Genomic DNA, 27,384 nt, shown 5'->3' with positions numbered 1-27,384 from the left:
TGATGATCTCTGAGGACTACAACTAAGAATCCTCTGGGTGAGTTGGTAGAGAAGTACATAGTGAGTTGTATGCCAGGTTAAGATCTAATAAATCCGATAAATTAGAATTTTCAGATTCTCCGAAACAGCTCCACTAGTTTTGGTATATCTGAAATCTGTTCTCTTCTCTTCATTTTCACTGCCACTGCTTTATTTCACCTCCTGTCTAGCTCACTGCAAGGAGCCTCTAAATGGTCTCTGTGCTTCCAGTCTCACCCTTTCCAATTCATTTTCCACCTTACAGCCAGTTCTGGAACCTAAGATGAACCATGCCACTCCCCAGCTGAAAATTCTTTGATAATTTAGGATAAAGTCCAAACTCCTTAGCCCATCATCTGACCTCGTGTTTATGTCTCTTGTCTCATTTCTTACTGCTTCCTACCTCCTTTCACCCTTTCCCTCAAACCCTAGGCTCCAGCTGTCTAGAACTACACAGTATAAAATATTTCACCAGAATATCTGGGACATGACCTGTTCCAAATTAATGATGTTTCTGGAGTTTTGATACCTTAAGTCTACAGTAGCACAATGATCTCTCAACTTGATCTCACCTCATTCTCTTCCATTCCTCTCTTATCTAACTGCAGGTTCTGGCCCATCAGTACGTTGGGCAATTTTAATGAGTTGTGGGCACCTTTCTAAACACCCCAAGTGGGAGATGAAGAGACAGCGCCCAGGGGAACAGGACCTGTTCTGGTGCAGAGCACCCGGGTTGGTGAGACGGTAGCTAGAGAGACAGGGGTGAATGGAGAGCTGGTAGAGGTTAGAGAGGGTGGTGCAGGTGAGGGGCATTTGAAGACCCCCAGTTTGGGGGAGGGGGACTAGTTGAGCCCTGGGCACAGAGCAGACAAGTAATAATGGGGGGTGTGACGCCCGCCCACCAGGTGTTGGCACACATCAGTGGGGTCATATCAAGCAAACCTGGAGCATCCCTGGTCTACCCCATGCCCTCCCGGAATGTGTCACTGCGGCTGCAGGGCCTCCAGGAGAAAGACTCCGGACCCTACCTCTGTTCTGTGAACTTGCAAGACAGTCAAGGTACTGTTCGAGGTCACAGCAGCAAGACTTTAGAACTCAATGTGCTGGGTAAGTGAGAGGCACCCGTGGGAGTTCGGGCAGGTCTCTCCCCCAAGCGACTGAGTGTGAAGGTTGGGGGAGGGGCAAACAGAGTGACGGGGGTCCGTGTGTGGGAGCGGGGGAGGGGAGCTGCTGGCCCCCAGATGTGAGTTTTTAACCTGTCTCCCCTTCCCCAGTTCCTCCAGCTCCTCCATCCTGCCGCCTCCGGGGCATGCCCCACGTGGGGACCAACGTGACCCTGAGCTGCCAGTCCCCAAGGAGTAAGCCCGCTGCCCAATACCAGTGGGTGCGGTCGCCCCCATCCTCCCAGGTCTTCTTTGCACCTGTTTTAGGTGAGGGAACTTCCGGAGACACTGAGAGTGCGGCTGGGGTAGAGGAAAGATGACGTACCAGAGGGGCCGGGGTGCCAGGGGAGGCAATGCTGAAAAGCACTGGCGGTGTGGGGGGGGCGGGGGAGGGGCTGGAGAAAGAGGCCCTGCCAGGTGCCGGCACATGCTGCACTGCAGACTTATGTTACTCAAGAGGCGCTGGGGCTAGAAGATCTGCATTCAAATAGGATGGAACATACCAGAGAGTACTGCACAGTTAAGTATAGTGTCATTATGTGGGTTAAATAAGTTAATATTTGTAAAGCACTAAGAACAGTGGATGACACATAGTAAATGCTATATAAGCATTATTATTTTGTGAAGTTTGTTTCAGTTATACATATACATGTATATATTTATGCACATATACGTATGTTACGTGAGTACTAGGCCACAGGGTAAAATATATTTCTTCTTGTTGTATGTTCAAAATGATGCATTGCTTTGTTTTTTCTTTCTAGTATATAAATTAAGGAATGAGCTAGATAATGGGTATTTGCATAACTGCAATTCAAACTATAAAAGTTATTTATCAAATCATATAAATTTCTAGAATTGGTATGTCCGCGGTTATCCCAAAACTATCGGCTCCACCCTTTGACAAGGTCCTTGATGACACCACCAAACAGTCACTCATGGTGTCTACAGCATACCTTCATGCGCTACGGCAAACTGTTCTTCAACGGAAAGGCATGACTTTTTAAATAGCTGATCACTTAAAATGTTTGGAACTGCATTATTTGGATGCTTCCAACTTTGGATTCTTGGACAAAATAGATTTCACTGTATCTGCAGTTTGCACCACTCTAGGCCATGCTGCCTCTGGACTTTTACCCCAACTAGTGATCCATCTCTATTCTCTTCTGCCCAGTGTAGTCCCCCCTCACCCTCGCGATCCACTTCCTGAAAGCCTAAATTGACATGCCCTCCCTGTGTGTGCCTGCAGCACCATGAGCCTAACGTCCACACAACACCTGGGCCGTGGTCACAGTACTGGCGCTTTAGCAGCCTGACTCCTGCCCTGGAAGGCGGACACCTTGGCAGTAAATGGTACACTGCTGTATTTCCAGGGCCTCCCACAGGAGGCACTCTAGTATCTGCTGGTGAGTAATAAAAAGAAATGAAGTCCTTATTTCAGACCTTAGTATTTAAAGAAACCCTGTGATGAATCTGTCAGAATAGTCTGATGACAGGGAATGGGTAAGATTTCCAAATCCTCCCCCAGGTGCTTGGACTTCAGCCAACCGTTAAGCTCCACACCTCTCTCCTGTTTCCTATGGACAGTGGAATTCGAGGGCCCAGGCCCTCTACATCTACCAAGAAGGATATCGAAAAGACGCTCAAAGTTCTAAAGCAGTGGTCTTTAATTGTGGTACCTATATGCCTTTTTTAATGACTGATCAAGGCACCTTAAACCTTAGGGATTCCTGTCATTCTCAGTCTTGCATGTATTTTTTAGGCATGAAGCTTGGCTGCTGAATTTAGAATAGCCAAAGGAATATAGGTTAGTGATATTGTTTATTTTTAAATGTAAATGGAATACTGTCTGATCATCAACATTTTCAAGGTATATTTCATAAAACCTATAGATAAGAATTGGAGTGAATCTTTCAGATTCAGGGTACATTATTCAATAAATTTTACAGCCAATTCTCATCTTACTCATCTTATACTAGATTTAATATGTCCTATATCCTGTTAATTTCCCATAAACTTTCAAACATATGATGAAAAAATTTTAATGTCAGCTTTAAAATGTTCAAGAGTGCACGGATTTCAAAACTCTTTGGGGACTACATAAGCAAAAAAGTTTGATCATCATTATTCCAAAGCTGTTCTGGCCAATGTAATTGCCACTAGCTAGCCACATATGGCTATTTAAATTTAAATTAATTGAGATTAAAAATTTGGTTTCACAGTCACATTTCAAGTGTTCAATCACCACCTGTGGCCAGTGGCTACTGCACAGTGGCTGCTGGACAGTGTAGATACGGAACACTCAAATCACCACAGAAGGTTCTATTGGACAGCACTGTCCTAGAGAACCAAGAATATGACATGGTTTGCTCCAGCCAACTCAGGTTATAATACTTTATTCCTTACAGGAAAAGTTCCTCTTCCTGTGATGGTGGACCATATCTCTTGACTTCTACGAGGTTCCTCCTACTCAGGGGTAAAGAGACAGGGAGGGCAAGAAGAAACTTTGAGCTCCTTTTGGAGGTTTGAGTGTATAGCCAAGAGAATCCTTTCATAAAATAAAGACTTCTTTAATATTCTGAATAATAACTTTTTACCTACATTGTTCAATATGGTAGCCACTAGCAGCCACATGTAGTTATTTATAATTTAAAAATTAATTAATTAAAATGAAATATAATTAAAAATTCAGTTCCTCAAGCACACTAGCCACATTCCAAAAGCTCAACAGCCACATGTGGCTGGTGGCTATCACACCAAACTGCAGCAGATACAGAACATTTCCACCATTACAGAAAGTTTTATTGAACTACACTGTTTTGTACTATGGATTTTCTAATTTTTTTTCCTTTTATATATCCTCTTAATGAAGGATCCAGAATATTTCACTCCACTCTTCAGTAGACTTCCCAAAACTCCAGGAAATAAACTCAGATGCCTGCCTGTTCATGCACAGTTTTAACATGTGCTTACTAGATCCCTTACCTCCAAAACTGAAAGCCTAAATATAAATGTATGGCTAGGAGTCTAGGGTGGTCTATTCTTTTAGGATACATATCAAGCCTTTGTCAGATTCACAAGCAGACAAAAACACTGGAACGCACAAGCTTTCGGGTGGCAATGACTTTAGAACAACAGAAATGGAAGGAGACAAATCTCACTAAATCTTACCAACTCTCTGAGTGGTATACCGTATTTCTGGAAAATCTTTCAACGATAATGCAGAAGGAAAGTCTTGTCTGCAAACACCAGAGAAGAGTCCTCAGAGATACACAGTCTTAAAATGCTTAAACAGGGACAATGGTATCTTTGGGCTCCAAGTTATCTTTGCCCTATTGGTTCTCACAGACAAATAATGACAAGTCTTGATAGCTAAAATGAAGACCACATATACTATACTGTGATTTGTCTGCTAAAGTACAATATTTGTTCCAAAGATTATGATGAATTATGATGAACAGATCTAAGCAAAGTCCCTAAAAGATTAATCATCTTGTTTGATAGGCAGAAGACTCCCTACCACTTTTAAATTTACCTGATGGGCAACCAGCATTGATCCAGCAAAAACAAGTTTTTCAGGTCATACAATCACCTTGCATTTCAACTTGAGGGAGAGCTAAAAGTACACATCTGTTTCAAAGACATAAAGCCAAACCTCAAGAGGCAAATTTTTGGAGAACACCCAAAAATATGGGGCTTGAGAATGGGCTTTGCAGTGCATCAGATTAGCTGACTGAAGTGTGAATACAGCATCTGGCTCAGAAGTGAATGCTTCCATGAATTCCAAGTCTAGATAGGTCTTTCAACTACTACAGTATGGACTGTGCTGAGATCTCTCCCTCCTTTGCAGTTATCACACTTATTGTCTGCTTCTGTCATTCGACACTCAATCAAGTACTGCACTGCATACTATCCCCTGTGTTGTCTTGTACAGCTTTTTAACTTTGGTTGTGTGTTTACAGACTTCAACTGCACTGTAAACTCTCGTACTGTACATTACAGTTCTTCATCCTAACATCTAGCAGACAGTAAACACTCAAGTATTTGGCGAATGGAGATATGAAGACAAGGTCTACAGAAAAGAACAGAAAACCACCTATTTGTTAATCTGACTCCAAAATTAGGCTGAAATTGCTAGCAGACTAAATTTCTTCTGGCAAACGAACAAAAGGCAACAAAACTTTAGAACCAAACAATAACATGTGTAGCAAGGCAGTCTCAAACACATCCATTTTATCCAAATGGCCGAACAAATACCAATAACAGGACATGTCAGACTTCAAAATGAAAGTCTTTGCAGCAATAAAAAAAAGTTTATATCTGACTTTAAGTTAAAATTCTGTGTGCTTAGAAATATACATATTCGCTTGGAGAGTATTTAAAAATAGTACTTTGGTAGCAAAATCCAAGAGTCATTAATTCAATTTCAATATTTAAAACTTTAATACTTTCACTGTAAAGATAAGAGGACTGAGGCACAGTCCAGAGACTGGAAGTGACGTGCTTTAAGGTTACTCAGGAAGGTGGTCTGCGAAGAGGCTGCGACAGGACTCAGCTTGCTGTTGCCTTCACATGATGAGGTGAAGGCTGCTACATCAATATATTGAAACTATGATTAAGGGAAAGTTTCAGGGAAAAACTGAAGTTACTATGTATCATGCTTCCTTTCAAATTTAGAAAAAATTATTTACTGGGTCTTCATAATTGAATTTTGATAGATATTTAAATACATTTGACCAGAAATGTAATTGACACACATGGTGTTCCTTCCCTGGGAGCCTCTGACATGAGTTCACACTTAAGTGAGCTACATTAGCCTAAACAAGATGTGTTTCCAGGTCCATATCTTACTGCACTACTTTGTTTCTATTTTTCAAATTCTCAAGCAAAAGGATTACTTAATTTCTTTTTGCAGTTCTCATTAACACGATAAAGTGAAGGAGATTTCTGAATTACTTGTTCTAAATTGGCATTTCTGAAACTAGGATCGAAAGATTTGTTTCAGGGTTTGGGATTCTCTGAGAATTTTCTAAGGTTGTGTTTTTATTTTCATAAATGTAATCTGGAGTACTTGGACATCCACCTCATAACTGTGTAAAGCTACTACGTGTCCTTCTATGCTTAAGATTACATTCATATTAAGCCTCCTAGAGGGACAGAGCTTAGTTTTTAATGCAGTTTTTTCAAATTGGCTTTCAAAGTCTATGTTTTGGGGTTAAAGTTTGAGTAACACTGCTCTAGATTTCTATACTTTCCAAAATTCTCCTTCTAGACTTAGTTTATTTGGTGAACTTAACAAATATGTATCCAGTGCCTACTATGTGCTAGGCACTGGAAATACTGTTGTGAATAAGAGAGACCAGAACTTGTCCTTACGGAGCTTATAATTCCAGCAGGAAAGACCTACATTGTTAATGAAGAAGTCTGGTTCCTTGGCTGAAATCAGACTTAAGGAGTAGAGCACTTAAAAAAGAAAACAAAAAACAGTTATCTACCCTCCTTGCCAACTGCTGCTGTGGATCAGAGAACCCATCACCATCATCTATATAGTCTCAAAATAGTCAAAAGAGCTTGAGGTCAATTTGATCTTATCTGTTTGGAGACAGATAAGACAATCCTCTTTTAAAAATTCTTCAGAGACACTTTATCTCCTTTCCTTGCTTTAGGTTATGTTTCTCATAACCGGACAAAGATGCAATCCAACTAAAGATCTCCTGGTTATTTGAGAAACAATTTTATAATCAGTGAGATTTATAAGTAGTGAGTTTTGGATAAGACACTGTTTCCTTTTGATTGGGAAATTTCTATGGACAAAAATCAATAAAGCTAGAAAAATTACAAATACCTAAAGTGCACTTCTAAACTCAAGAAAAGTTCATGGATAGATGCTAAACAGTACAATGCAAAAACTCTCCCCCAAATTTAACCTTGAACAGAACAACAAGTGAGATTCAGAGAACAGTGGCTACTATTAGCTACTACTTTAATCCTACCTATTAACTATCACTTTAATAACATCCTTGTTCAAAAAAGGCGGGGGGGGGGAACGGAACCCAGAGGTACATGTTATCAGGTAAACCAATTTAATTTTGTAATTGAGAAATGGGTGTCAAATTCCCTGAACAACAGTTAATAGGTTTGAAATATCTTGGTCTCTGGACCAAATTTTCTAAGCAACAATGTCCTCAGATGAACACTATTTGAGCCAAGATCTCTGGAACTTTGGAGCAATGTCCTTTTCTAGTGTGAGCATGATAGTTCTTACTGGGTTTCTACCCCCCAAGGAGTTCCCCAAAAAGTGTCATCCCTGCCAGAAGCACACAGATACTATAACTCTGAACAAGAAGGAGTTCCGTGAAAACTGGGAGCAAGAATCCTACCAGAATCTTTTAGCAGACACTGTGAAGAGGGAACCAGCTTACCTAAAAAACAACTCCGTATCTGCCAAGACTACAAATCTGAACTCCTAGATTAAAAGTCAGTAGCAAGAGCAAAACGATAACCCGGCTGGAGGTGAAATTTCTAGCCTAAATTAAGCCTCTGTATTTAAACATTCAGGTACACAAGGATGGCCAAATGCACAGTGAGAACTTTACTTGTCACCGCAGCCGGCACAACAGCTAAAGCAGGGGAAAACGGGCTTTCAAGGAGTTTAGTCAGAAACATAGCAGGGCCTCAAACCAACCTAACTCTGCAGGCATCACACTCCAAATTCCAGACCAACTACCAGCCAGGCTAACTGTGTGCTCCTAACTCCACGAAAGCAATACACTATCTGGCTACAACCGAGCCTTTCCCATTCTCCAAAGCATCTCAAGACTTGGTCGCCCTTCGAGTTAGAAGCAAGCTCAAGTCGGAAACAAGACGACTGACACAAAGGCCATCGTCCGAAGGCGCCTTTCGTACGGCTCTGCCCCTGCCACTCACTTGAAAATTCCTAAACTGGGGGCTCAGCGGCCCCGCTCTTCTACCCTTGCTCCATCCCGCCCCGGCCGGTAAGCCTCTGCCTAGGAGCCCCCGGCCTAGAACAAAGCGAGGGGCCCCGGCGGTGGGGGCGAGAGGCGCGGGCAGCACGGGGACCGCCGCCCGCCGCACAATGAGAAACTACCAACTTCAGAGCGCAAGAACATCCTCAATTGGCAAGAAAGAGGGGCGGCGGCAGGCACGCCCAACTTCAAACTCAGGAAACCTACGGGCTGGCGGCCATCTGGAAAAAAGCCCCCTTCCCAGGGAGAGAAGAAAAAGGCGGAGGAGATGCGAATCGCCCACCGGGCCCCGGAGGGGAGCCCTGCGCTCAGACCGGCCCCCGCCCCCGAGGCCCGCTTCCCCGCCTTCTCTCTGCCTCTGGTTCGCTGCCCCAGGCCGGGCGGCCGGTTACCTTGATGCGCTCCCGGCACTGGGACGGGGTCCGCTCGTAGCCCAGCTCTGCCAGGGCCCGGGACACGCGCTCGTACATGGCTGGCCCGGGGGCCTTGCTGCCGAACACCGTGCCGGCTCCCTCCAGCTGCTGGTACCGCGCCTCCACCAGCCGCTCGTTGCCCCACACTGCGATGAGCGCGTTCGTCTCGGCCGGCGTCCACGACATGCCTCGGCAGGCGGCGGCGGCGGCTGCCGCAGCCCCGCCACCGCCGCCACCAGGGGAGAAGGAGACCGAGGACGAGGCGGCGCTGCGGCCCCCCAGCCCCAGCCCGAGACCCCCGGACGCCGCTGCCCCCGAGCCCGCCGCACTGCCCGGCCCGAGCGGGGAGGCACCCCGAGGCGTGGAAGGGTCGGAGAGCGATGGATTTCCGTCGCTTAGGCCACCAGGAGAAGCCGGGGAGAGCACCTCCATCTTCGGGATTTTTAGCGGCGAGTTGGCGGGCAGCTCCGAGCCACAGGGCGCAGCCATCTTCCAAGCGGCCGCCGCTGCACCGCCCGGAAGTGACGCGCCCGCGCATCCGGCCTCCGCGGACTTCGGGGCTGCCCTCGGGCCTGGCTCTCCAGCGGGCGGATGGGTGCGGGCTCTGGCGGCCCCACGGAGGCCGCTTGCCGCCCCAGGCCTCTCACCGCGAGCCCGGCCGCGCCGCCCGCTCCTCTCCCGGGGCGAGGGGCGGCGGTGAGGCGCGCCGAAGCCCCGAGCCGAAGAGTAGGGTGGGGGCATGAGGGCGCTGGTGTGAGGAACCGATTGAAGCCTTCCCACTTCCTCTCCAATCTCAGCCCCTGGGAGGAGGGGTGAGGCCCGCGAGGGGGCCCAGAGTTAAGGAGGACTTGACCATTTCGCTCGCTCGCTCGCCTCTCCCTCCGCTCTGCCGCTCCCCACTCGGAACTGGCCTCGGGGTGCAGAGGCTGACGTCCAGGGCGGAGGCTGGGGAGCCCTGCGCAGGGCACAGCTAGGAAGGCGCCGAGGCTGCAGGGGGAGGGTTTCTGGGGAAGACTTTAAAAAGCATTTGGGGACCAGGGTTAGAGTTCCTGCGGCGTAGCTTTTCAAGAAATCCAAGCGCATTATTTGAAGAGCAACTCTGATTCCAGTTCTGATCTATTTTCTAGTTAATCTGGGTGGGTGTGACGATTTGTAGAATAGTTAGATGTCTTTATTGCGCTTGCACGGTTTGTCTACAACTTAAATAGGTAGGAACTCCCGAGCTCAGCAGAAAAGTTACTTTACAATACTATTATCCATCCGCCCTAATTTGGAAGTTGCATGTTTTTGCCACAGTGTTTCATGCTCTCAAGTGTAAGGAGGCTAAAAAGAAAACTGTCAATTATGACAGCTGTTGTGACCTCCGGTAATTAGTGGTAAGCGCGCCTGGACCTCCATAACATGCTGCAGTTTAATGAACATTAACACCCCAAGTCCAATACATCACTGTAAGGTATTTCAATATTCTTCAAAGCCAAAAATCTAATTGTTTATCTTGGAGCTTTAACTTGAAGGCCCCAGCTGATTTTTTTGTTCAAATATGAATAAGCTATGCAGTGTTTTTTTAAATAGCAAATATATTTTAGGTTTTTTTTTTTTAAATAGAGCTAAGGTCAGCTACATTTTAAACTCAGAATCACTCCAGAGAATGACATGGTTGTCATTGGAAAGCCAAAGGAATAAGCAATAGGGTTGAAGTAGAGGAGATAATTGTCTCCGTATGTCATATTAAAATGTCACTGTAGTTTATGTTAGCAATATGAAGAAACAAAGAAATTCCAACATTTATGCTATCTCTTCCTCTTTTTCTAAGAAAAATATATAGTATATGTATAACTGATTCACTTTGCTGTACACCTAAAACTAACACAACAGTGTAAAGCAACTATACTCCAATAAAAATTTAAAAAATAAATATTTCACATCCTTCCAAAAATAAATAACTAAATAAAAGATATAGTCTAGCACCTCAGTTAAGTGTATGAAATCTAGAGTCAGAATACCTGGCTTCAAATTCCAATTCTGCAACCTCAGCCAACTTATGTGCCTAACCTCTCAGGGCCTTGGTTTCTTCATCTGTAAAATGAGGATGACCTCACAGTATTGTCATGAGAATAAATGTGTTAATACAGATAAAACCCTTAGAATGGTGCCTGGTTCACATAAACATGTATGAGCATTAGCTCATCTCACTTTGTGAGTGTCACACACTCACAAAGTGAGTGTCATCTCACTTTGCCTGTACTCTCATTAATAGAATCTTACCTTTGTCGCTTTCTCTCCACTTCTGGTTCAGTGTTCTCATTTCCAATTCTCTTAAGGGCTCTAGTGGAAGCTCAAACACCTATCAAAGCAAAATTCACTATCATTCAGCCCAACAGTAAGTTTTTTAATGTCATAAGGTGTATGAACGGGAGTGACATGCCTAGAATCATAATGAAATCAGAAACTGCAAGGAGTTTTAAAATCATTGCTTCTCCCGCTCTCATTTTACCACAAGCCTGAAAAAAAAAAATCCTCCCTCCTTCTACTGTTAATTCTGGATGATTCTCAAATCAACTCTGACTCATTCAGGAAGCCTTCCTAGATGAAGTGGGTTGACTGAGAAGTCTCCCTTCCCACAAACTTCTGTTTCTAGACATTATTTCTATATACCCCACCTTTATTCCCACACCCATCAGTCTATCCAATGAGAAAATCTTGTATCAAAAATAAAATTTCTGGGCTTCCCTGGTGGCGCAGTGGTTGAGAGTCCGCCTGCCGATGCAGGGGACACGGGTTTGTGCCACGGTCTGGGAGGATCCCACATGCCGCGGAGCGGCTGGGTCTGTGAGCCATGGCCACTGAGCCTGCGCGTCTGGAACCTGTGCTCCGCAACGGGAGAGGCCACAACAGTGAGAGGCCCAGGTACCACAAAAAAAATAAATAAATAAAAATAAAAATAAATAAAATTTCTGGGCTTCCCTGGTGGCGCAGTGGTTGAGAATCCGCCTGCCAGTGCAGGGGACAAGGGTTCGAACCCTGGTCCGGGAAGATCCCACATGCTGCCGAGCAACTAAGCCCGCGAGCCACAACTACTGAGCCTGCGTGCCACAACTACTGAAGCCCACGCGCCTAGAGCCCGTGCTCCGCGACAAGAGAAGCCACTGCAATGAGAAGCCCGCGCACCACAACGAAGAGTAGCCCCCGCTCGCCGCAACTAGAGAAAGCCCGTGTGCAGCAACGAAAACCCAACGCAGCCAAAAATAAATATATTTAAAAATATTTTAAAAATAAAATAATAAAATTTCCGTTAACACCCTGAAGTTCAAACGAAGCCAATAATGTAAAAGCTATTAATATGTGTTCCATAGTACAGAGGCACTGCTATATAGTCCACCAGGACCATGTGATCATCGTGTTGGCTTCCTGTGGCCGCTCCTGGGTTCCAGAAGTTGTGCGATATACTTGTTCAAGACTTCATGGTTTAATCAGGACTTATGGAATGAGTCCTGATTGAAGTAATATGCTACACCTTTTATTGTGGATCTAAATGGTAGTCATAAGTAGATAAAATCTTATTTGAGAGATAATATATGAAACGTCTCAAAAATATAATAATGGGCCAAAGAGTGCACAACAATACAAATCTTCCACCTGTAAATATACGCTACTCCCTTTAACCGTATCACCCCTTATCCGTTTCCTCCACAATCTGAGTCAAGTGTTTGTTTTCCCAGCTTTTCTATGAAGCCTTCCCTAATCTGTTGGACAGAAGTCCTCCATCTAATACCCATTCACACGACTTAGCACTTCACATTAATGTTCTCTGTTTCAGAAGCTTAGTTAATTCTGTTGCATACTCTCTTGCTGTGTTTTATGACTGTCAGTGTGTTTGTTGCTTTATCTTTTTGCCCTTCAAATTCCATATCAAGTCCCGTTACCTGTACCTCTAAACTATTTCCTAAATCTGACTACTTCTCAACCCTGGTCCAAGCCTCCATCATGTCTTTACTGGACAACTGGACTTCCCACTTGCATACTTGCCTGCTTGCACAGTAGCCAGAGTGAACTTGGTATTTTAAAACTTTTTTCTTGTGGAATATAACGTGCATATAGGGGAGTACATAAAACATACATGTACAACTACTATATGAATTATGAAACAAATACTATATAACCACCACCCAATACAGGAAATAGAATATAGCCAGCACATTAGAAGCCCTACCTTACAATCCCTTCCCAATGTTAACCCCTATCTCCCTCATAAAGTCACTATCCTGACTTGCCTTTCTTTATAGTTTTATCACTTGATGATACATCGCTAGAAGTTTTCCCTGGTTTTGAATTTTTTGGAAATGAAATCACATGTATTCTGTGTCTGGCTTCTTTCATTCAATATTATGTTTTTAACTAAGATTCATCTATTCTCTATGAGGCTGCAGTTTATTCATTTTTGTTGCTGTAAAATAATCTGTTTTATGAACATATCACATTTTATTTATCCATCCTACTGTTGAATCTTTGGGTTGTCTCTAAATTAGGATGTTATGAATAACGCTGCTACAAACATTCTTGTACATGTCTCCCAGTGCATATGTGCAAGTACTTCTGTAGAGTATATGCCTCCCCCTCCCTTCTTTCCTTCCTCCTTTCCATGTGGATACACAATTACTCCAACTCCATTTACTGAAAAGACCATCCTTTCCTTTCTTTTTTTGCAATGCCAAAAAAAGGCATTTATGTCTCTTTGACATAAATCAAGTGTCCATATGTGCATGGGTCTATTTCTGGGCTCTTCTGTTACATTGGTCCATGTATCCATTTTTCTATTTGTGTTCCTTGTGGCAATATCACACTGCCTTAATAGTGGGTCACACTGGCTTTATGATAAGTCTATATCAAGTACAGAAAGTCCCTCCTCCTCTTTCTTTCTTCCTCCTCCTTCTTCAAGAGTGGCTTGCTATTCTTAATCCTTCACATTTCCATATACATTTTAGAATTAGCTTGTCAAATTCTACAGAAAAAGCTGTGGGTATTTTGATTGCTATTGCATTGAAACTATGGACCAATTTGAGAAAAACTGACATCTTTATAGTAATTGGTCTTACAATCCTGGAAAATAGTATATCCATTTATTTAGTCTTTAGTTTCTCTCAAAAAATGTTTGTAGTTTTCTGCATAAAGGTCTTACATATTTTTTTGTTGGATTTATTCCTAGGTAGTTGGTATTTTTAAAACACTCTTGTAAATGGTATTATGTTTTCATATTTTATTTTCTAATTGTTTTTGCTGGTATATAATAATGCGATCGATGCTTGAATGCTGATTTTGCATCTAAATAATCCTGACAGATTGGTCTTTTAAAATTGTAAATCATTGTGTATCATTCCCTCGTTAAAAACCCACCAATGGCTTCTGTAAAATATATAATCCAAACTGTAAAAATATAATCCAAACTCTTTGTCATGAGTGTGGTGATTTAAGAACATATCCACACATTATGTGATGCTCTTCCAATAAGAAGAATTTATGTTCCTTCCCCTTGGACCTGGGTGAATCTTTGTGACTACCTCGATGAACCAAATGTGGTGGGAGTGACATTGTGTGACTTCAAAGCTAGGTTTGGAAATACCTGAAGCTTCTTCCAGTTTCTGTTGATATACTTGCTCTCAAAACCCTTAGCCGCCATGTACAAAATTGGGCTACCCTAAGTCCATGTGGAGATACCAGAGAGAGAGAGAGAGAGAGAGAGAGAGAGAGTGTGCGCCCAGGAGCCAGGAATGTTCCATCCTCCAGTTATTTGTCTAAACAGCCCAGGCTCTCGACAGGGGGAAGAAGAAGCTTTGAGATGACCCCAGCCCGAGCCACCACCTGACTGCAACCACACAAGACCCTTAGCAAGGGCCGCCTAGCTCACCCCAGGCACCCCCAGCTTCATGAGCATGGTTCACGATTGTTGTTGTTCTGTGCTATGCAGCAGTTGGTAACTGGAGCACTGACCTACAAGACCCGTTTACTCTAAGCTCAGCCTACCTACCACACCAACTTCATCTCCCATCTCAGATACATTCCAACTGCACTGGCCTTGTATCTGTCCTATCAAGTAAGTCAAGCTTATTTCTGTTTGGGGGCCCTTGGACTTGTCATATATCCTTATCTTGGAGCACTCTTATCTTAGCTCTTCAAGTGACAGCCTCTTTCTCATAAGTCATCTCCTCAAATGTCACCTCCCCAGAGACGCCTTTACTGCATCTCTATCACATTACCATCTTATTTTATTGACACACATTTTCTGAAATCATTTATTTATGCAAATTAAGTTTTTTCATATGTTTATTGTCTGCCACCCCCCTCTAGAATGTAGGCTGTTTGAAGCCAAGGATTTTGTCCATTTTGTTCCCTCTACTAGATCCAGCACTTAGAATAGTCCAGGCATGCTTTCATCATCAACCAAGTTGCAGCAGTAGGGACTAGATATACCCTCCTCCCTTGAATAACTAGAAAACCAGACAAAATATATGAAACAGTGGTATTCAAGACAAAGGACATCAGAAAACAAAGAAGAATGAACCTAAGAGATAGGAAACAAGGTGATTGTGGTGATGGTTTCACAGGTACATGCATACGTTAGAGATTATCAAATTGTACACTTAATTATGTACAGTTCATTGTATGTTAATTATATCTCAGTAAAGTTGTTATAAAAGAACATAGTTCCAGGCAAATAGTAGACACTCAATAAACATTTGTTGACTGTTGATTTTCTTGGACTGTGATTTCTTAGTGGTTAGCGATTGACTCTTCTATACATATTTAGGTAATACCCAGCAAAGTACTATGTGAATACCAAATATTCAAATGATGTTTTATGAATACTGTCATGGCACATTTATTACATAGCCATTATATTAATATTATTTAAACGGGACTAAAGTTATTTTTCTTGACAAAGTGTTTAACTTCATTAACAATCAAAGAAATACAAATTAAAAAAACGAAATATTGTTTTTAACCTTTCAATTTGCAAAGAGCTTTAAATGATAGCATAAGCATGAGTTATTTTTGTATTCAGAAGAAAAAAGAAAGCTATTTCCATTTCTAAAGCATTTTATAATACCTACTTAAGAGACTGGGGAAATAGATGCTTTCTCTGTACTGCTAATCAGAATATAAACTGGGAGAAATTTTCTGTAGAACAATTTTAATAAATAACAAAATCTTCAAAAAACATAAGAACTCCTTGATCTAGCTATTCCACTTCTAGAAATGTATACTGAGAAAATAAGATTGCACACAAAGATTCAGTTACAAGATGGTTCACCTCTACACCGTGTGCAATACCAACAATTAGAATGGATCTATAAACCCAGCAGTAAGATACCAGTTAAATGAACACTGCTATATTCATTCCATGAAATATTATTCTGACAAGAAAAATGATGTAGTAAATGAATTAACTTCGAGAGATGTTTACACTATTTTTTGTTAATCAAGAATAATAGACTGCTCTTTTTGTGGCACCTTGGAGGCAGTCGGCTGCTTCAGGACGAAGCTGAACATCTCTTTCCCGGCCACTGACTGCCGGAAGCTCATTGAAGTGGATGATGAACGAAAACTTCATACCTTTTATGAGAAGCATATGGCCACGGAAGTTGCTGCTGACGCTCTGGGTGAAAAATGGAAGGGTTATGTGGTCCGAATCAGTGGGGGGAACGACAAACAAGCTTCCCCCACGAAGCAGTGTGTCTTGACCAATGGCCGAGTCTGCCTGCCACTGAATAAGGGGCATTCCTGTTACAGACCGAGGAGGACTGGAGAAAGAAAGCACAAATCTGTACGGGGTTGCATTGTGGATGCCAATCTGAGTGTTCTCAATTTGGTCAGCGTAAAAAAAGGGGAGAAGGATATTCTTGGACTCACTGATACTACTGTGCCTCGTCGCCTGGGGCCCAAAAGAACTTGGAGAATCTGCAAACTTTTCAATCTCTCTAAAGAGCATGATGTCCATCCGTACGTTTTGAGAAAGCCCCTAAACAAAGAAGGTAAGAAACCTAGGACCAAAGCACCTAAAATTCAGCGTCTTGTTACTCCACGTGTTCTGCAACATAAACACAGGTGTATTGCTCTGAAGAAACAGCATACTAAGAAGAATAAGGAAGAGGCTACAGAATATGCTAAACTTTTGGCCTAAAGAATGAAGGAGCCCAAAGAAAAACGCCAGGAACAGATTGTCGTGAGACAGAGGCTGTCCGCCCTGAGAGCTTCTACTTCTAAGTCTGAGTCCAGTCAAAAACGAGATGCTCTGGGCTTCCCTGGTGGCGCAGTGGTTGAGAGTCCGCCTGCCGATGCAGGGGACACGGGTTCATGCCCCGGTCCGAGAAGATCCCACATGCCGCGGAGCGGCTGGGCCCGTGAGCCATGGCCGCTGAGCCTGCGCGTCCGGAGCCTGTGCTCCGCAACGGGAGAGGCCACAACAGTGAGAGGCCCGCGTACCGAAAAAACAAACAAACAAAAAAAGACAAATGATCTGAATGGACACTTCACTACAGAAGATATATGGATGGAAATACGTATATTAAAATATGCTTAATGTCATATGTTATTGAGGAATTGCAAATTGAAACAACAATGACATACCACCACACAACTATTAAAATGGCTAAAATCTAAAACACTGACAAGGTCAAATGCAGACAAGGCTGTGGGGCAACAGGAACTCTGACTCATTGCTGGTGGGAATGCAAAATGGTTCAACCACTTACAAAGCTAAACATAGTCTTACCACACAATCCAGCAATAGTGCTTATGTCCACACAAAAACCTGCAAATGAATGTTTATAATAGCTTTATTCATAATTGTCAAAAACAGGAAGCACCCAGAAAGTCCTTCGACAGGTTAATGGAAAAACAAACTGTGGTACATCCATGCAATGGAATACTATTCAACGAATAAAGGCCATGAAAAGGCATGGAGGAATGCATATTGCTAAGTGAGAGAAGCCAATCAGAAAGGCTACATACTGTGTGATTCCAACTATATGATATTTTGGAAAAGGAAAAACTATGGAAGCAGTAAAAAAAAAAAATCAGTGGCAGCCAGAGGTTGGGCGGGAAGGGAAGGAGGAAGAATACCTAGAGCAGGGGGGATTTTTAGGGCAGTGAAACGATTCTGTATGATACTGACATACACACATGCATACGTGACATTATACATTTGTCAATACCCATACAACTCTACAGCACAAAGAACCAATTCTAATATAAACTACGGAGTTTAGTGAAATAATATATCAGTAGTATTAGTTCCAAGTCATCATTATCTCTTGCCTAGATTATTTAGAGAACTGCTTAAGTGGTCTTCCTGCTTCCATCCAGTTACCTCTCTGACCTCATCTCCTATTGCTGCTCCCAGCTCCGGTCACACCAGCCTTATTCCTGTTTCTTGAATATACAAAGCATGTGGATGAACTTCTATTTTTGTTTGAATGTTTTTTTGAATTTTATTGTATTCATTTTTTTATACAGCAGGTTCTTATTAGTTATCTATTTTATACATATTAGTGTGTATATGTCAATCCCAATCTCCCAGTTCATCCCCCCGCCTTTCCCCCCTTGGTGTCCATATGTTTGTTCTCTACATCTATGTCACTGTTTCTGCCTTGCAAACCAGTTCATCTGTACCATTTTTCTAGATTCCACATATATGCATTAATATACGATATTTGTTTTTCTCTTTCTGACTTACTTCACTCTGTATGACAGTCTCTAGATCCATCCATATCTCTAAAAATTACCCAATTTTGTTCTTCTTTATGGCTGAGTAATAGTCCATTGTATATATGTACCACATCTTCTTTATCCATTTGTCTGTCGATGGGCATTTAGGTTGCTTCCATGACCTGGCTATTTTAAACAGTGCTGCAATGAACATTGGGGTGCATGTGTCTTTTTGAATTATGGTTTTCTCTGGGTATAAGCCTAGTAGTGGGATTGTTGGGTCATATGGTAATTCTATTTTTAGTTATTTAAGGAACCTCCATACTGTTCTCCATAGTGGCTGTATCAATTTACATTCCCACCAACAGTGCAGGAGAGTTCCCTTTTCTCCACACCCTCTCCAGCATTTGCTGTTTGTAGATTTTCTGATGATGCCCATTCTAACTGGTGTGAGGTGATACCTCATTGTAGTTTTGATTTGCATTTCTCTAATAATTAGTGATGTTGAGCATCTTTTCATGTGCTTCTTAGCCATCTGTATGTCTTCTTTGGAGAAATGTCTATTTAGGTCTTCTGCCCATTTTTGGATTGGGTTGTTTGTTTTTTTAATATTGAGCTGCATGAGCTGTTTATATATTTTGGAGATCAATCCTTTGTCCATTGATTCATTTGCAAATATTTATTCCCATTCTGAGGGTTGTCTTTTCATCTTGTTTCTAGTTTCCTTTGCTTTGCAAAAGGTTTTAAGTTTCATTAGGTCCCATTTGTTTATTTTTGTTTTTATTTCCATTACTCTAGGAGGTGGATCAAAAAAGATCTTGCTGTGATTTATGTCAAAGAGTGTTCTTCCTATGTTTTCCACTCAGAGTTTTACAGTGTCCAGTCTTATATTTAGGCCCCTAATCCATTTTGAGTTTATTTTTGTGTATGGTGTTAGGGAGTGTTCTAATTTCGTTCTTTTACATGTAGCTGTCCAGTTTTCCCAGCACAACTTATTGAAGAGACTGTCTTTTATCCATTGTATATCCTTGCCTCCTTTGTTGTAGATTAGTTGAGCATAGGTGTGTAGTTTTATCTCTGGGCTATCTATCCTGTTCCATTGATCTATATTTCTGTTTTTGTGCCAGTACCATATTGTCTTGATTACTGTAGCTTTGTAATATAGTCTGAAGTCAGGGAGTCTGATTCCTCCAGCTCCATTTTTTTCCCTCAAGACTGCTTTGGCTATTCGGGGTCTTTTGTGTCTCCATACAATTTTTAAGATTTTTTGTTCTAGTTCTGTAAAAAATGCCATTGGTAATTTGATAGTGATTGCATTGAATCTGTAGATTGCTTTGGGTAGTACACTCATTTTCACAATATTGATTCTTCCCATCCAAGAACATGGTATATCTCTCCATCTGTTGGTATATCTCTCCATCTGTTGCTTTCATCTTTAATTTCTTTCATAGTGTCTTATAGTTTTCTGCATACAGGTCTTTTGTCTCCTTAGGTAGGTTTATTCCTAGGTATTTTATTCTTTTTGTTGCAATGGTAAATGATAGTGTTTCCTTAATTTCTCTTTCAGATTTTTCATCATTAGTGTATAGGAATGCAAGAGATTTCTGTGCATTAATTTTGTAACCTGCAACTTTACCAAATTCATTGATTAGCTCTACTAATTTTCTGGTGACATCTTTAGGATTCTCTATGTATAGTATCATGTCATTCTCCATGTATAGTAAAACAGTGACAGTTTTACTTCTTCTTTTCCAATTTGTATTCCTTTTATTTCTTTTTCTTCTCTGATTGCCGTGGCTAGGACTTCCAAAAGTATGTTGAATAATAGTGGCGAGAGTGGACATCCTTGTCTTGTTCCTGAACTTAAAGGAAATGCTTTCAGTTTTTCACCATTGAGAATGATGTTTGCGGTGGGTTTGTCATATATGGCCATTATTATGTAGAGGTAGTTTCCCTCTATGACCACTTTCTGGAGAGTTTTTATTGTAAATGGGTGTTGAATTTTGTCAAAAGCTTTTTCTGCATCTATTGAGATGATCATATGTTTTTGTTTTTGTTTTTTTGCGGTACGCGGGCCTCTCACTGCCATGGCCTCCCCCGATGCGGAGCACAGGCTCCGGACGCGCAGGCCCAGTGGCCATGGCTCATGGGCCCAGCCGCTCTGCGGCACGCGGGATCCCCCCGGACCGGGGCACGAACCCACGTCCCCCGCATCGGCAGGCAGACTCCCAACCACTGCGCCACCAGGGAAGCCCTGTATTTTTTTTTAAATAAATTTATTTATTTATTTTTGGCTGCATTGGGTCTTCGCTGCTGCTCGCAGGCTTTTCTCTAGTTGCTGCAAGTGGGGTGCTACTCTTCGTTTGTGGTACACAGGCTTCTCATTGCGGTGGCTTCTCTTGTTGCGGAGCATGGGCTCTAGGCACACAGGCTTCAGTAGTTGTAGCACACGGGCTCAGTAGTTGTGGCTCGAGGGCTCTAGAGCACAGGCTCAATAGTTGTGGGGCACGGGCTTAGTTGCTCTGAGGCACGTGGGATCTTCCCGGATCAGGGTTCAAACCCTTGTCTCCTGCATTGGCAGGCACATTCTTAACCACTGCGCCACCAGGGAAGCCCGATCATATGGTTTTTATTCTTCAATTTGTTAATATGGTGTATCATATTAATTGAATTGCATAAATTGAAGAATCCTTGCATCCCTGGGATAAATCCCACTTGATCATGGTGTATCATCCTTTTAATGCGTTGTTGGATTCTGTTTGCTAGTATTTTGTTGAGGATTTTTGCATCTATATTCATCAGTGATATTGGTCTGTAATTTTCTTTTTTTGTAGTATCTTTGTCTGGTATTGGTATCAGGGTGATGGTGGCCTCATAGATTTAGTTTGGGAGTGTTCCTTCCTCTGCAATTTTTTGGAAGAGTTTGAGAAAGATGGGTGTTAGCTTTTCTCTAAATGTTTGATAGAATTCACCTGTGAAGTCATCTGGTCCTGGACTTTTGTTTGTTGGAAGATTTTAAATTACAGTTTCAATTTCATTACTTGTGATTGGTCTGTTCATATTTTCTGTTTCTTCCTGGTTCAGTCTTGGAAGTTTATACCAATTTGTCTATTTCTTTCAGGTTGTCCTTTTTTTTTTTTCTCCTTTTTTTGCGGTACGCGGGCCTCTCGCTGTTGTGGCCTCTCCCGTTGTGGAGCACAGGCGCCGGACGCGCAGGCTCAGCGGCCGTAGCTCACAGGCCTAGCCGCTCCGTGGTATGTGGGATCTTCCCGGACCGGGGCACGAACCTGTGTCCCCTGCATCAGCAGGCGGACTCTCAACCACTGCGCCACCAGGGAAGCCCACGTTGTCCATTTTGTTGGCATACAGTTGCTTGTAGTAGTCTCTTAGGATGCTTTGTATTTCTGTGGTGTCCATTGTAACTTCTCCTTTTTCATTTCTAATTTTATTGATTTCAGTCCTCTTCCTCTTTATCTTGATGAGTCTGGCTAAAGTTTTATCAATTTTGTTTATTCTCAAAGAACCAGCTTTTAATTTTATTGATCTTTGCTATTGTTTTCTTTGTACCTATTTCATTTATTTCTGCTCTGATCTTTATGATTTCTTTCCTTCTACTAACTTTGGGTTTTGTTTGTTCTCTTTTCTCTAGCTCCTTTAGGTTTAAGGTTAGATTGTTTATTTGAGATTTTTCTTGTTTCTTGAGGTAGGCTTGTACTGCTATAAACTTCCCTCTTAGAACTGCTTTTGCTGCATCCCATAGGTTTGGATCGTCGTGTTTTCATTATAATTTGTCTGTAGGTATTTTTTGATTTCCTCTTCGATTTCTTCAGTGATCTGTTGGTTATTTAGTAATGTATTGTTTAGCCTCCATGTGTTTGTGTTTTTTACATTTTTTCCCCAGTAATTGATTTCTAATCTCATAGCATTGTGGTCAGAAAAGATGCTAGATATGATTTCAATTTTCTTAAATTTACTGAGGCTTGATTTGTGACACAAGAAGTGATCTATCCTGGAGAATGTTCTGTGCGCACTTGAGAAGAAAGTGTAATCTGCTGTTTTTGGATGGAATGTCCTATAAATATCAATTAAATCTATCTGGTCTATTGTGTCATTTAAAGCTTCTGTTTCCTTATTTTTTTCATTTTGGATGATCTGTCCATTGGTGTAAGTGAGGTGTTAAAGTCCCCCACTATTATTATGTTACTGTCGATTACCTCTTTTATAGCTGTTAGCAGTTGCCCTATGTATTGAGGTGTTCCTATGTTGGGTACATATATATTTATAATTGTTATATCTTCTTCTTGGATTGATCCCTTGATCATTATGTAGTGTCCTTCCTTGTCTATTGTAACATTCTTTATGTTAAAGCCTATTTTATCTGATATGAGTATTGCTACTCCAACTTTCTCTTGATTTCCATTTGCATGGAATATCTTTTTCCATCCCCTCACTTTCAGTCTGTATGTGTCGCTAGGTCTGAAGTTGGTCTCTTGTAGACAGCATATATATATAGGTCTTGTTTTTGTATCCATTCAGCGAGCCTGTGTCTTTTGGTTGGAGAATTTAATCCATTCATGTTAAAAGTAATTATCAATATGTATGTTCCTATTACCATTTTCTTAATTTTATGGGTTTATTTTGTAGGCCCTTTTCTTCTCTTGTGTTTCCCACTTAGAGAAGTTCCTTTAGCATTTGTTGTAGAGCTGGTTTGGTGGTGCTGAATTCTCTTAGCTTTTGCTTGTCTGTAAAGCTTTTGATTTCTACAACACATCTGAATGAAATCCTTGCCAGGTAGAGTAATCTTGGTTGTAGGTTCTTCCCTTTCATCACTTTAAATATATCATGCCACTCCCTTCTGGCTTGTAGAGTTTCTGCTGAGAAATCAGCTGTTAACCTTATGGGAGTTCCCTTGTATGTTATTTGTCGTTTTTCCCTTGTTGCTTACAATAATTTTTCTTTGTCTTTAATTTTCGTCGATTTGATTACTATGTCTCTTGGCGTGTTTCTCCTTGGGTTTATCCTGCCTGGGTCTCTCTGTACTTCCTGGACTTTGGTGGCTATTTCCTTTCCCATGTTAGGGAAGTTTTCGACTATAATCTCTTCAAATATTTTCTCAGGTCCTTTCTCTCTCTCTCTCTCCTCTGTCTGGGACCCCTATAAATGCAAATGTTGCTGCATTTAATGTTGTCCCAGAGGTCTCTTAGGCTGCCTTCATTTCTTTTCATTCTTTTTTCTTTACTCTGTTCCGTGGCAGTGAATGCCACCATTCTGTCTTCCAGGTCACTTATCGTTCTTCTGCCTCAGTTATTCTGCTATTGATTCCTTCTAGTGTATTTTTCATTTCAGTTATTGTATTGTTCATGTCTATTTGTTTGTTCTTTAATTCTAGTAGGTCTTTGTTAAACATTTCTTGCATCTTCTCGATCTTTGCCTCCATTCGTTTTCTGAGGTCCTGGATCATCTTCACTATCATTATTCTGACTTATTTTTCTGGAAGGTTGCCTATCTCCGCTTCATTTAGTTGTTTTTCTGGGGTTTTATCTTGTTCCTTCATCTGGTACAAAGTCTCTGCCTTTTCATTTTGTCTGTCTTTCTGTGAATGTGGTTTCCCTTCCACAGGCTGCAGAATTGTAGTTCTTCTTGCTTCTGCTGTCTGCCCTCTGGTGGATGAGGCTATCTAAGAGGCTTGTGCAAGCTTCCTGATGGGAGGGACTGGTGTGGATGAGCTTCTTATGTTGGCAATATTCTGCATATTACCACACATTGAAGCCATGAGAGAAACTCATTCTTGAGGACACAAACGTTTGCATTTGGAACCCTCTCAGTTCTACATTCTGCCATATGTATCTCTTCCTTTGACTGGTTCTAATTTGTATCCTTTTATTGTAACAAAACTACTTCCTGAGTCCGTTGAGTCATTGTAGCAAAGGATGAAACCTGAAGGTGGTCATGGAAGCTTCCTAGCTGGTCTGAAGTAAGGGTGGCCCTAGGGATCCCTGAACTTGCAGTTGGTGCCTAGTCTCAGGCACACTTGGCAGTCTGGAGGTCTGTGCTCTTAACCTCGGTTGGCTCTAACAGTAGCATTAGAAGAATTTAGGCAACAATATCTAGTATCTCAGGTTGCGAGAAATAGTGGTGTCCCGCAGGCAATGATGGTTTAGAACTACTGAGTTTCCACAGCCTGCATTAGATCCTGGATGGTACCCAGTGGCTCTAGGTGAACATCATAACACCACATATTTGTACAACTTACCTTGGCAAATTTCAAATCTGAGTTTCTAAACAGGTAATATCATCTTCCTTTTAGAAGCAAAGAAACTGAAGTGAAGGGGAGACACTTGCCCACTAGACTCAAACACAGGTGTTTGAGACTCAAAGGTCACTAGACTCAAACACAGGTGTTCTACTTCAACACAGAACTCTTTATAGTAGCACCCACAAACTACAGAAGTCAATTATAACACGTAAGCAGGGGTATCTTTCTGATCAGTTCTGCCTAAGCCCTTGTTAGGAAATTAAAGGCAACTGGGTTCCTCCAGACTTAGGACTCAGGATCCTCTTCCACATATGTGACTTTCTTCTTTGGGGGCAGTGAAATTTGGGGGAAAATCTCTAGAAACCCAGGTCTTCGCCAGTTAGAGAACCACATATTCCCTTAGAGCTCATAATGGTCTCATACTATTGGCCTTTCCCAGGGGAGGAGAGAATTCATTACCCTCAGAAAGACCAAAATTCGGTAGGTAAGGAAACTTTCAGTTCAGAGACTTGAGAGAGCCTGTCCCAGAATTGTATCACACTACTAACATATGACAGTTCTCGAGTGCATTGAAAGATGGTAAGCCAAGCCTACAAACCAAATGGAAAATGGCAAACATACGAATAGTCAGTTTCAAGAAAAAAAATACAATTGGCTCTTAAGCAAATAAAATATTCCCAGTCTCACTCATAATATGCAAAATACAAATTAAAACGACAAGAAGATGTCATATTTACCTGTCAGATTGGCAGAGAAAAAAATTTGGATAACACATGGTGCTGTGAGATCTGGGGAAACCTCATCTGGCACCCTCTTATGTTGCTGGGGAGATTCAAAATTGGTATAACCTCTGTGAAGGGGGCTTGGCAACATTTTACAAATGCATATTTGCATTTGACTCAGCAAGTTCACTTTTAGGAATTTATTCTAAAAATGTATCCACTGGTTAGTGTAAAGATGTCTGCTGTATATTGAAAAACACTGTCACAATATTTTACAATGCTTTCCATTAAGAGATGAATCTGTTTTCCCCACTCTTTGAATCTGGAATTGCCCTGGGGCTTGCTTGCAATAAAATGTAGCAGAAGGGTTCCAGAGCCTAACCTCTCATGCTCTTGGAATTCTGCCCTTGGACCAGTTGGTGGTTAGAAGCTGGAAAAACACCAAAGATGCTGTTAGCAAAGCCTGGAGGAATGGTGAACAAACAGTTGCTGGAGGCTGAGAAAGCAGTAAGAAAATAGTTATTAGAGGCTGGAGAAAGGACAACACGTGTTATGTATGATGGAATAATTGCCAAAATGTTGCCTGTGGAAACTTGAAAGATAAGAAGTGTACGTAATAAACTTTAAAATATACGATAAAGAGATCTCCAGACAGAATGTTGAAAGTGCCCTTTGGTTTCTTCTGACGGAGCATAATAACGCACAGGAAGAAAAGGGTGAGCGAAAGAAGGCACCATGCAATTTACAAGCAGAATCTGGAGGGGATGCAGAAGCACAAGGATTTGCTGGTTTGGCTGATATAACTGTCTCTTATCCCCTGTTTTCCCAGCTCATTAATATTTCTCAGCATTGAAAGAGTCCAAGGCCAAAAATCAAATCAAGGGTGTGGCTGTGAGAACCTTTGTAAGACTCCTGAATGATTTAAGGTAAATGCCTAAAGGACTCTCAGCAAGGGCTTCTGAGAATCTTCAGGATGCTTTCCCGCAGTAGCTCCAAATTATTGCCCCCAGAGACCTTGATTGTCTTGGTATACGTGACACGAAACAGCACAAAGTTCCCCTATTTTGGGCTTCCCTGGTGGCGCAGTGGTTGAGAGTCCGCCTGCCGATGCAGGGACGCGGGTTCGTGTCCCGGTCCGGGAAGATCCCACATGCCGCGGAACGGCTGGGTCCGTGAGCCATGGCCGCTGAGCCTGCGCGTCCGGAGCCTGTGCTCCGCAACGGAAGAGGCCACAACAGTGAGAGGTCCACGTATCGCAAAAAAAAAAAAAAAAAAGCTCCCCTATTTTGATAGCATTGAGTTAATTGGATCACTTGAATACCAGCAGGGAGGATATACACCCTAAAATGATTGGGGGGCTGCCTGGTAGCTATTAGGGTCCGGTTGTCTGGGGCATGCCCAAGAGGTCCACTCCAAGCTTGAGGACAAGTTCCTGTACCTTGCTCCACCTACCACATGGAGGTGTAGATCTGGTAGGCTTCTTGGGATTTTGGAGACAGCATATACCACGTTAGGGAATACCACTCCAATCTATGTATTAGTGACTTTAAAGGTCACACATTATGAGGGGGGCCAGAGCAAGGGCAAATTCTGTAGCAGGTTCTGGGTACCGTTTAAGTGGCCTTGCTGCCTGGCCCTATGACCAGTAGATTCCTTGGTGCTAGTGGTGTTAGTTGTACATGTATATGCCATGTAGAGTTTTTGCAAGCTCCACTGGGAAAACTGTAGTGTAGACCTCCAGGGTTCTGCTGCATGGCTGTGCCTGTAACAGTTAATGTTCCCAGAAGCAGATCTTAACCGATGATGGAGAGTTGGTAAATAAATATCCCAACATCCTTGCTCTTCCCTGTGGGGTAGCTCTGAGGTGTGTCCTACACCATCTCCCAGGGCTCCCTGACGGGATTAAACCCCAGTTGCCCACGCTCACCCTTTATTGCCCTCCTTCCTTTTTTTTAAACACCTCTATTTCCCTACTGGTGGTCCTCTTCCCCAGGTAAACTCCTTGCACTCTAATCCTCGTCTCAGCGTCTATCTCTGGAAGTTCCAAACTAACCTACCAATAATTAGAAAAATAATTAGAAAAAAAGAAAAGAGTCTTGCTCATCTATGACTCCTAGCCCCAAA

The 27,384-nt window shown here is 42.2% G+C and overlaps 2 protein-coding genes across 5 annotated transcripts in view; one reads left to right on the top strand and one right to left on the bottom strand.

The window, feature by feature from the left end:
* Positions 1 to 9,084, bottom strand: part of MSANTD2 (Myb/SANT DNA binding domain containing 2) — a gene marked incomplete at its 5' end in the record, with an annotated part of 28,305 nt that extends 19,221 nt beyond the window's left edge. For 2 of the 4 annotated variants that reach the window (XM_082659853.1, XM_082659854.1), the window contains one exon: positions 8,560 to 9,084. In XM_082659853.1, coding sequence (XP_082515979.1) covers positions 8,560 to 9,069 — 510 coding nt within the window. The remainder of the gene's footprint in view (positions 1 to 8,559) is intronic. The other 2 variants (XM_082659855.1, XM_082659856.1) reach the window with 1 other exon arrangement.
* Positions 9,085 to 9,171: 87 nt separating this feature from the next.
* Positions 9,172 to 16,856, top strand: LOC309825636 (small ribosomal subunit protein eS6-like; the record flags this gene model as incomplete). Its single annotated transcript, XM_082659283.1, has 2 exons — positions 9,172 to 9,392; positions 16,060 to 16,856. 2 exons carry the CDS (start codon positions 9,172 to 9,174, stop codon positions 16,754 to 16,756), a joined length of 918 nt encoding a protein of 305 aa, XP_082515409.1. The 3' UTR covers positions 16,757 to 16,856.
* Between the last annotated feature and the right edge of the window lie 10,528 nt (positions 16,857 to 27,384).

This window comes from Grampus griseus, assembly GCF_964374135.1.
Source record: "Grampus griseus genome assembly, chromosome: 8".
NCBI lineage: Eukaryota > Metazoa > Chordata > Mammalia > Artiodactyla > Delphinidae > Grampus > Grampus griseus.
The sequence above is the reverse complement of the archived record's forward strand: the minus strand, read 5'-3'. Positions and strand labels throughout refer to the sequence as shown.